Here is an 11,531-nt window from a genome sequence, read left to right on the forward strand (position 1 = left end):
GTCATGTACACTTCCCGGGTACGGGGTGCAGACGTGCAGGATAATCATGCAGTGATCGCAGACCACCTGGATGTTCATGGAATAGGTCCCCTTCCTATTGGTGAACACGGCCCTGTTATCTGCAGGTGGCCGCACGGCGACGTGTATCCCATCGATCGCGCCCTGGACCATGGGAAACCCGGCCACGGCAGAGTAGCCTACGGCCTGGGCATCCTGGCTGGCCCGGTCCACAGGGAAGCGGATGTAGCGGTCCACAATGCCATATAGGGCGTCTGTCACTGCCCGGCTGCACCGGTGCACCGATGTCTACGAGATGCCGGACAGGTCCCCACCTGGCGTTTGTAATGACCCCGTGGCATAAAAGTTCAGGGCCACCGTAACCTTGACGGACACGGGGAGAGGGTGTGTCCCCCCCAGTGCCAGGCGGTGTCAGGTGTGCCAGCAGGTGGCAGATGTGTGCCACGGTTTCCCGCCTCATCCTGAGTCTCCTCCTACATTCCTGGTCCGTGAGGTTCTGGTACGACAACCGGGGCCGGTACACACGGGGCGGGTGCCTCCGTTGCCGTGGCGCCGCGACGTCCTCCTCGTGTTCCTCCTCCACTATGTGCCCGCCCTGCTCCTCCTCCTCGTACTGTCGGGCGGGTGTCCCTCCAGCCTGGGCGGCTGCCGCCTGCCCCTCTGCGGCAGCCTGCGCCGCCTCTCTGGCACGCTCCTCCTCCTCCTCCTCATCCAGGGCAACATGGAGAATAGAGGCTGCCGCCACGGCGGCCAACATCGCTGGCTGATCAGAAAACATGACGGCCTGCAGGGGGGGGGGGAAACGACATGTCATCATTGCCCGTACCCCCATCCCCCCAGCCAGGTGGCATGGGCTGCATGGACGCGACTGTTGGAGGATGGCACTTGGCCAAGCGGACAGACTCCCTTGCCCTCGCACTCCCCCGTACACGGCACTCACCCCCCCCCCCCGTACCCGGCACTCACCCCCCCTGACCCCGGCTCTCACCCCCCCCCCCTCACCCCCCCCCCCGGCACTCACCCCCCCGTACCCGGCACTCACCCCCCCCCCCCACCCACTTCCCCCGGCACTCACCCTCCCGTATCCGGTACTCACCCCCCCCCGTCCCTGGCACTCACCCCCCGTACCCGGCACTCACCCCCCGTACCCGGCACTCACCCCCCCGTACCCGGCACTCACCCCCCCGTACCCGGCACTCACCCCCCCCGTACCCGGCACTTACCCCCCCCGTACCCGGCACTCACCCCCCCGTACCCGGCACTCATCCACCCGTACCCGGAACTCCCCCCCCCCCCCCCCCGTACCGGGCACTCATCCCCCGTACCCGGCACTCCCCCCCCTGTACACGGCACTCACCCCCCCGTATCCGGCACTCACCCCCCCGTACCCGGCACTCACCCCCCCGTACCCGGCACTCACCCCCCCGTACCAGGCACTCATCCCCCGTACCCGGTACTCCCCCCCCTGTACTCGGCACTCACCCCCCCGTACCCGGCACTCATCCACCCGTACCCGGCACTCCCCCCCCCCCCCGTACCCGGCACTCATCCCCCGTACCCAGCACTCCCCCCCCTGTACACGGCACTCACCCCCCCGTATCCGGCACTCACCCCCCCCGTACCCGCACTCACCCCCCCAGTACCCGGCACTCACCCCCCCGTACCCGGCACTCACCCCCCCGTACCCGGCACTCTCCCCCCGTACCCGGCACTCTCCCCCCTGATCCCGGCACTCACCCCCCCGTACCCGGCACTCATCCCGCATACCCAGTACTCCCCCCCCTGTACTCGGCACTCACACCCCCGTACCCGGCACTCACCCCCCTGACCCCGGCACTCACTCCCCGGTACCCGGCACTCACCCCCACGTACCCGGCACTCTCCCCCCGTACCCGGCACTCACCGGGGTCAGGGGCCCGGCACTCACCCCCCCGTACCCGGCACTCACCCCCCCCATACCTGGCACTCACCCCCCCGTACCCGGCACTCACCCCCCCGTACCCGGAACTCACCCCCCGTCCACGGCACTCACCCCCCCCGTACCCGGCAATCACCCCCCCCCATACCCGGCACTCACACCCCCCCCCGTCCCCGGCACTCACCACCCCGTACCCGGCACTCACCCCCCCCTCCGTCCCCAGCACTCATCCACCCGTACCCGACACTCACCCCCCTGACCCCGGCACTCACCCCCCCGTACCCGGCACTCACCCCCCCCGTACCCGGCACTCACCCCCCCGTACCCGGCACTCACCCCCCCGTACCCGGCACTCACCCCCCCTGACCCCGGCACTCACCCCCCGTACCCGGCACTCACCCCCCCGTACCCGGCACTCACCCCCCCCGTACCCGGCACTCACCCCCCCGTACCCGGCACTCACCCCCCCCATACCCGGCTCTCACCCCCCCCTCCCCGTACCCGGCACTCAACCCCCCCCGTCCCTGGCACTCACCCCCCCCCGTCCCCGGCACTCACCCCCCCCATCCCCGGCACTCACCCCCCCCCGTACCCGGCACTCACCCCCCCCCGTACCCGGCACTCACCCCCCCGTACCCGGCACTCACCCCCCCATACCCGGCTCTCACCCCCCCCTCCCCGTACCCGGCACTCAACCCCCCCGTCCCTGGCACTCACCCCCCCCCCGTCCCCGGCACTCACCCCCCCCATCCCCGGCACTCACCCCCCCCGTACCCGGCACTCACCCCCCCCCCCATACCTGGCACTCACCCCCCCCGTATCCGACACTCATCCCCCCCGTACCCGGCACTCACCCCCCCCGTACCCGGCACTCACCCCCCCGTACCCGGCATTCACCCCCCGTACCCGGCACTCACACCCCTGTCCCCGGCACCCCCCCCTGTCCCCGGCACTCACCCCCCTGTCCCCGGCACTCACTCCCCCATACCCGGGACTCACCCCCCGTACCCGGCACTCACCCCCCCCGTACCCGGCATTCACCCCCCGTACCCGGCATTCACACCCCTGTCCCCAGCACCCCCCCCCTGTCCCCGGCACTCACCCCCCTGTCCCCGGCACTCACCCCCCTGTCCCCGGCACTCACCCCCCCGTACCCGGCACTCACCCCCCCGTACCCGGCACTCACCCCCCCGTACCCGGCACTCACCCCCCCGTACCCAGCACTCACCCCCCCCGTACCCGGCACTCACCCCCCATCCCCGGCACTCACCCCCCCGTCCCCGGCACTCACCCCCCTGACCCCGACACTCTCACCCCCCCCCCCCCCATCGGCCCTGGCACTCTCACCCCCCCCCCGTCCACGGCACTCACCCCCCCCATCCCCGGCACTCCCCCCCCCCCGTACCCGGCACTCACCCCCTCCCCCCCAGCCCCCGGCACTCACCCCCCCGTACCCGGCACTCACCCCCCCATACCCGGCACTCACCCCCCCGTCCCTGGTACTCACCCCCCTGACCCCGACACTCTCAACCCCCCCCATCGGCCCTGGCACTCACCCCCCCGTCCACGGCACTCACCCCCCCATCCCCGGCACTCACCCCCCCCCGTACCCGGCACTCACCCCCCCCCCCCAGCCCCCGGCACTCACCCCCCCCGTACCCGGCACTCATCCCCCCGTACCCGGCACTCACCCCCCCGTACCCGGCACTCACCCCCCCGTACCCGGCACTCACCCCCCATACCCGGCACTCACCCCCCCGTACCCGGCACTAACCCCCCCGTACCCGGCACTCACCGCCCAACCCCGGCACTCACCCCCCCGTCCCCGGCACTCACCCCCCTGACCCCGACACTCACCGCACGCGTCCCTGGCACTCACCCCCCCGTACCCGGCACTCACCCCCCATCCCCGGCACTCACCCCCCCCCCTCCGTCCCCGGCACTCACCCCCCTGACCCCGACACTCACCCCCCCGTATCCGGCACTCACACCCCCGTACCCGGCACTCACCCACCCCATCCCCGGTATTCACCCCCCCGTCCCTGGCACCCACCCCCCCGTACCCGGCACTCATCCCCCTGTCCCCGGCACTCACCCCCCCGTACCCGGCACTCATACCCCCATATCCGGCACTCATCCCCCAGTCCCCGAAGCCCACACCCCCTCCCCCACTCCGCCGCACACAGGCCCACACACACCTCTCCCCCACACACACAGACTGCGGCCACGCCATCCCCTCTCCTGCGGCCACCTCCCAGGCCGTGACCTACCTCCACGCTGGACGGCGTCAACCATCAGCACTGGTTGACTCCGTTAAAAAGGTGTTTTGATTTACGCCGACCTGACCTGTGGTCACGTCGGCGGGACTTCGGCCCATCCGGCTGGGAGAATGTGGGCAGCCCCGGAGTCCATTGTCTCGCGTCCGCCCCTGCTATTCTCCGAGGCGGGCGGCGCGATTGACGCACTGCCGACTTTTCACCCTTCGGAGAATTCGGCGGGCGGCGGGGGCGGGATCTACGCCGCCCCCCCCCCCCCCCCCCCCCGCCCCCCCCCAGCGATTCTCCGACCCAACGGGGGGTTGGGGAATCCCGCCCAGGATTTTGAATTTGATTTATTGTCACGTATGTATTTAAAATATTTCATGTTTGGATCGCGTGTTACAAGATAACAAACATCTCTTTGACAAATTCATGATACAGTGCTAGTTCTTTAATTAAATTGTTTAATTGGCTCACTGTCTTCCAAGTACATCAATCCCAATTGCTTGTAAGTGCTTTACGAAAGGTTTCAGATTCAATCCTTTTCCAATAAAGCTCTTTTCAGCCTCATGGTTTGTATAGGGACATTCGAAGAGATGAAATGCAAATACCTGACCTTTCTCATTGACTAGTGGACACATATTACTCATTGGACGAGACATCAGATAAGTGGTCATATCGGTATCTTTGGTGCTTGTGAATCTCTCTATTGTGAATTGGTGGATACATTCCATAGCTGTATCAATTTCCCCACACTGCATGTAATCACACTGTGAGTTACTATTAGCACGCTGCACGATATAGTCAGATATACGCTCACGCCAATGAGGTGGGATTATTAAACAGGCAGCAATCTCTTTTGGATTCACGTTATAACCGACCCCCTCACAGGGTACTTCAGCAGACTGATTATACAAACCGGGGGGAATTACAGTGGTTGTCCCAATCAGCTTTAAAATACAGACAAATGGAGAGTGATATATAATTTCGAAATAATTTCCTGACTGAATATTGGGTGTGTAAGAACCAATTATAATTGAGATTTCATTCTGTTGCCCGAAATTAAATTTAACAGATAATTGACCAAATGTTGCGTGATTCTTAAGGCTACAACTGGCAACAACATAGCGGCCGTATAATACAAAGCAGCTCTCCACACATTTTCTCTCTAAATAAAGACCTCCCACTGATTCTTGTACGCTGTCCAAAATGTGTTTTTTTGAAGTGATTGGACGGTAGATATTTTCCATTACCCTGTGACAGCCCTGCAACATATGCAAGAAAAATTCACTCTTAACATACAACATATCGTCAAAACTACAAATAGCATTAAAATTAACTAAGATTGGAATGATGTTTTCTGAAATTCCCCGCAATCCGCGAACTTTAGTCTCTGAAAGCAGTCCTTCAAATTCATACAGAGCATCAAATAATTTCAGGAAGATGTTGATATTTTGTAAACTAGACATCTGGAGAGAGAGAGAGAGAGAGAGAGGAAGATTATTGATATAGCGGATTGGCTTCCGAAGTCAAATTACAAGGAGCAATTGAATAAAAGGTCTTGCATTTTGGAAACACTATCCCCGGAAGCACCAATTTGCCTACCCCAAAGACATCAATGTGTGAATATACTTTGTGGACTTGGGAGAAGGTGGAGAACTCCTTCTTCCTTGGGTGTGTGAGCTTCCATGGGTCGACCCTGCCCTATCTGCTGCATAAAGACATTCAGCGCTTTCGCCGTGGCTGCTTGCTTCGTTGATTTGGGATCGAATTTGTCCGTCCGTGGCTCCTGCACGCAGTTGAAGGCCCCCCCCATGATGAGTCGGTGGGAGTCTAGGTTGGGGATTTCTGTCGTGGTCCGTTTGATGAAGTCTGTGTTGTCCCAATTGGGGCCAGATATGTTCACCAGTACCACCGGTGCCCCTTCCAGGACACCGATGACCATTACGTACCGCCTCCCTGGGTCTGTCACTGTTCTCGATGCTGTGAAGCTCATCCTCTTATTTTTTTAAAGTAGTTTTATTCACATTTTAACATTCGAAACACATAACATTACAAATTAAAACTGACACTAAACTCCAAACCCGCATGCCCCAACATCCTTACCAACCTCCCCACCTCGCACACTACCCTCCCTCTTAGCAGTTGACGGTAACCAGCTCCTTGAAATGTATTATAAACAAACCCCATCCCTTATGGAACCCCTCACTCGCCCCCCCCTTTAGAGCAAATGTATTGCCCATCCCTCCCTCCTTTGCCCTCTTCTCCCCCCTTCTCCCCACCCTGCTATTTTACGCCCCAGTTCTGCCAGGCGTGCCCTCCCTCGCCTCTTAACTTCATGTTTTCGGAGATTCGCTTGCCCAGTTGGTCCCCTCCAGAGAGTGTTTTCTCCTATCTTTGACCCGTTTTCCTCCTTTTCCCTCCTCCCTCCCACTGTGCTAAACCCCTCCCCCCCCACCCCTGGGCTATACAGGTGGTTGTTCTGGTATGCACTCTGAAACAAATCTCCACTTACCCGCTCAGGTGGAAATAAAGGATCCAACGGAGGAAGTCCCCAGGTGTGATTTTCCTGACCTTCAGGAAAGCACCTCGGGAAACAGTAAAAAGATCGTTGTAAAGGTTTGGAATTCAGAATGTGATTCCACAGTCTGTCACCCTGAAACAAGAAGAATACAAAGTAAATATGTTAGAATCACAAAGAAAACACAATACAAAACTGGCCATGCAGTCCATCCCTTTGCATCAATCCCTTTTTGCTTTCCAATTCCCGATAAATCCAGTCCTGTACATGTGATTAAACACACACTTTTTGTTTAAAAAGAACATTCGCTAACAAATCAATGTAACAAGAATTGCAAAATAGTCTTTATCGGTTAGTAACTTCCTTCTATTTAATATCCATCGTGTTAATGTTATTAAAGGAGGATTAAATTTGAATAAATGATATTCCCACAACACTTTCTCTCCCAGACTCGGTGAGCTCGCTGTAGGGAGCATTTTGCTGACACTCTCTGAGACGCCATTTTGAGATTTACCAGCACCAGGATTATTGTATCTGCCTCTAACTGGCCGATCCAGTTTTCTTTTTTGTGGTTGCAGATGAACGGTTTGAAAATTTACGAGAAATACTTACCGAGCAAATCCGCCTTTTCCTGTTTCTCTAGTTGTAACTAAAATGGCCCGACAGGTTTCACCAGAGGCCTACTGTAAAAATGACTCATTTTCAAAACACCTCACCCATAAATTACGTTACACCTATTTGTTTGGTGCTATATTATTTTTCACTATCTAACTGCAATCTTTTCATTTTAAATTCAACTTGCTTCACCGTCCTTACCTGTCTGCTGCTCATCGTGGCGCGCGGAGAAGGGAGAGGGGAGAGGGAAGCAGTATTGCTTAACACGGGAATGGCGTCACGCACCGGATGTTTCATTGATTGGCCCTTGGAATGTGGTCCGAGTATCCTGTGATTAATGAATACATGACGTATATTCCTGCTTATTCTGCTTGGTTTGTGGCATGTGGGTACCATTGGCAACTCCACCCAATTCCAATACGCACTGAGGGGGCGTGTCTTCCACTTGAACTGTACCGGTCTGTGTGGCAAAGTCATTAGGATTAGGGTCCGAGGGGTGTTTGAGAACGAACATATCTGAATTTTCCACCGAACCTTACACCGCCTCACGATGTGCCCCAGATTGTTGTATATCAGCCAAGATAGTGTAATTGTGAAGTATTTGAAGGGTGTGATCATCTGAGAGCAGGTCTAACTGCTCTGGTGATTTAATTTTGATGTGCATCGACTGTTGTTGTGTCGGAAGTTTGGCAGCCAATTTTCACACAGCAAGATCCCACAAAATCATAATGTCCAAATCATGTAATTTTTTTAGTGATGTGGGTAGAGGGAGAAATACTGTCCAGGACATAACTCCCCTGTTCTTCTTCCAATAGTGCCATGGAATCTTCCATGTCTACTTCAGGGGGCTGAAAGGGCTTCAGTTGAATTTCTCATCCAAATTGCAGCGCCACTAGCCATGTAGCATCCCCTTAGTGCAGTCCCTCTGACAACAACATATTTTTATATGATGCCTTTAATTTCAATAGAATATCTCAAGGTAGTTCACAGGGACAATGTGAGATGAGATAAGGCAGCAGGTCACATGAGGAGACATTCGGGAACCTTCGGTGTGGTCTTTGGACGGGCAGCAGAGCTTGGATAACCTCAGGCCAGCCAGGAGAGTGTTGGGATAGTTCATTGTGGGGAGGGATGATTTTGGGGGTGGGGGGGCTGGCTGCAGAATAATAATGGGGGGGGGGCTAGGTGAGTAAGGGAAGAGGGTGAAAGGAGGGGGATTTAGAAAAGGGAGAGTGATAAAGGGGTGGGAGGGGTGAATGAAAGGGGCAATAGAAGGGTTGAGGGAATTAGGAGGGGAGAAGAGGGGGAGGGGTGAATGAGGGAGAAGGGGGAGGGAGAGGGTGTCTGTGGGTTGAGGTGTCATGGTGTGGTGATGGGGTATGGGTGGATAGGGATGTAGCAGGGGAGGATGTGAAATGGGAGGGGCGTTAAAGGGATATCTGAGCACCACTCTGAAAGTGATGAGCTTGGCGGGCGTTAAGTAGAGGGCACAAGGAGGAGATACTAAACCAGGGCCAATGATAGAATGGTTATGGCACTGAATGACACTATTCTGTCCATCATGACTGTGCAAAGCCTTGATTGAACCTTCCTTCACCACACACTCAATCCAGACCGCAACCACTCGCAGTGTGAATACATCTTTCCTCAGATTGTCATTGTGTCTTTTGCCACTGACCTTGGGCGTCATTCTCCGACCCCCCGCCGGGTTGGAGAATGGCCGTTGGCCGCCGTGAATCCCGCCCCTGCCGAAGTCTCCGGTACCGGAGATTGGGCGGGGGCGGGAATCGGGCCGCGCCAGTTGGCGGGACCCCCCGCTTAATTCTCCGGCCCGGGTGGGCCGAAGTCCCGCCCAGAAATTGCCTGTCCCGCCGGCGTAAATGAAAGCTGGTATTTACCGGCGGGACAAGGTGGCGCGGGCGGGCTCCGGGGTCCTGGGGGGGGCGCGGGGCGATCTGACCCTGGGGGGTGCCCCCACGGTGGCCTGGCCCGCGATCGGGGCCCACCGATCCGCGGGCGGGCCTGTGCCGTGGGGGCACTCTTTTCCTTCCGCCTCCGCCACGGCCTCCACCATGGCGGAGGTGGAAGTGACTCTCCCCACTGCGCATGCACAGGAAACTGTCAGCGGCTGCTGACGCTCCCGCGCATGCGCCGCATTTCCGCGCCAGCTGGCGGGGCACCAAACGGCATTTCCGCCAGCTGGCGGGGCTGAAATCCCTCCGGCGTCGGCCTAGCCCCTCAATGTTGGGGCTCGGCCGCCAAAGATGCGGAGCATTCCGCACCTTTGGGGCGGCGCGATGCCCGTCTGATTGGCGCCGGTTTGGGTGCCAGTCGGCGGACATCGCGCCGTTGGGGGAGAATTTCGCCCAGAGATTCTCCGATCCCCCACCGGGTCGGAGAATCGCCGGGGGCTTGCGTGAATCCCGCCCCCGCCGGTTGCCGAATTCTCCGGCAGCGGATATTCGGTGGTGGTGGGAATCGCGCCGCGCCTGTTGGCGGGCCCCCCCCCCCCGCGATTATCCGGCCCAGATGGGCTGAAATCCCGTCGCTAAAATGCCTGTCCCGCCGGCGTAGATTAAACTACCTACCTAACTGGCGGGACAAGGCGGCGCGGGCGGGCTCCGGGGTCCTGGTGGGAGGGGGCGCGGAGCGATCTGGCCCCGGGTGGAGCTCCCACGGTGGCCTGGCCCACGATCGGGGCCCACCGATCCGCGGGCGGGCCTGTGCCGTGGGGGCACTCTTTCCCTTCCGCCTTCGCCACGGTCTCCACCATGGCAGAGGCGGAAGAGACTCCCTCCACTGCGCATGCGCAGGAATGCCGTCAGCGGCCGCTAACGCTCCCGCGCATGCGCCGCCTGGAAATGTCATTTCCACGTCAGCTGGCGGGGCACCAAAGGCCTTTTCCGCCAGCTGGCGAGGCGGAAATTCGTCCGGCGCAGGCCTAGCCCCTTAAAGTTGGGGCTCGGCCCCCCAAGATGTGGAATATTCCGCACCTTTGGGGTGACGCGATGCCCGACTGATTTACGCCGTTTTGGGCGCCAGTCGGCGGACATCGCGTCGATACCGGAGAATTTCGCCCCATTTATCTGAATTTTTACCACCTTCAAATCCTCTCTAAAGTGTGACACCCAGAACTGGACGCAATAATCCCATTGAGGTTGAAGTGATGATTTGTACAGATTCGACACAACCTCCTTGCTCTTGTACTCTGTGCTTCAGGAGACTGTTTGCTCTGCTAACCCCACTCTCCAATGTCCTGCCACCTTCATTGATGTATGCACAGACACACCCAGATCCCTCTGCTCCCGCAGCCCCTTTGGGGCAGGATCCTTTATATTGTTTTTCCATATTATCCCAACGTTTCTCAGGATTACATTCAATCTGCCACCTTCCTGCCTGTTTCATCGGCCTATCAATGTGCTTTTGAGGTTCATCACTATCCTCTTCACGGTTCATAACGCTCCCATGCTTTGTGCAACCTGCAAATTTTGAAATTGTGCCCTGTACACCCAAGTTTCTTTCATGGTTCGAGAAGAATGAATGCTGTAGAGTTAGAGTTGACCCCTGGGGAACCCCACTATTGTCCTCCAGTCTGAACACAACCCTTCGCCACTACGATCTGTTTCTGTCAATCTGCCCATTTCATATCTGTGTAGCTACGGTTCCTTGTGTTCTTAGACTTCACAAGGTAGCAAGGTAGCACAGTGGTTAGCACTGTTGCTTCACAGCGCCAGGGACCTGGGTTTGATTCCCGGCTTGGGTCGCTGTCTGTGCGGAGTCTGCACGTTCTCCCCGTGTCTGCGTGGGTTTCCTCCGGGTACGCCAGTTTCCTCCCACAAGTCCCGAAAGACGGGCTTGTTAGATGAATTGGACATTCTGAATTCTCCCTCATTGTACCTAAACAGATGCCGGAATGTGGCGACTAGGGGATTTTCACAGTAACTTCATTGCAGTGTTAATGTAAGCCTGCTTGTGACAATAAATATTATTATTATTATTAAGTCTGTAGTGTGGCATATTATGAAATGCCTTTTGGAAGTTAATTCACACCACATGAACATAATGCCGTCATCAACTCTCTCTGTTGCCTCATCAAAACCTCCAGCTTGTCAGTTACACACCATTTGCCCTAAATAAAATCCGTCCTGATTTTCCTGAATGAACCTGCGTTTGCCCAAGTGATTGTTAACTTTGTCCTGCA

The 11,531-nt window shown here is 58.2% G+C and overlaps 1 protein-coding gene across 1 annotated transcript; it reads right to left on the reverse strand.

Moving 5' to 3' along the window:
- Positions 1 to 4,641: 4,641 nt before the first annotated feature.
- LOC140428719 (uncharacterized) lies at positions 4,642 to 7,172 on the reverse strand. The gene is made up of 2 exons (XM_072515442.1): positions 6,710 to 7,172; positions 4,642 to 5,663 (listed from the first exon to the last, which is right to left on the reverse strand). Exon 2 carries the CDS (start codon positions 5,661 to 5,663, stop codon positions 4,668 to 4,670), a length of 996 nt encoding a protein of 331 aa, XP_072371543.1. The 5' UTR covers positions 6,710 to 7,172; the 3' UTR covers positions 4,642 to 4,667.
- Between the last annotated feature and the right edge of the window lie 4,359 nt (positions 7,173 to 11,531).

This window comes from Scyliorhinus torazame, chromosome 8 (assembly GCF_047496885.1).
Source record: "Scyliorhinus torazame isolate Kashiwa2021f chromosome 8, sScyTor2.1, whole genome shotgun sequence".
NCBI classification, from domain to species: domain Eukaryota; kingdom Metazoa; phylum Chordata; class Chondrichthyes; order Carcharhiniformes; family Scyliorhinidae; genus Scyliorhinus; species Scyliorhinus torazame.

Bases quoted from the DNA above. Each gene is read 5' to 3' on its own strand.
- LOC140428719 (XM_072515442.1), bottom strand. From the start codon at position 5,663: ATGTCTAGTTTACAAAATATCAACATCTTCCTGAAATTATTTGATGCT.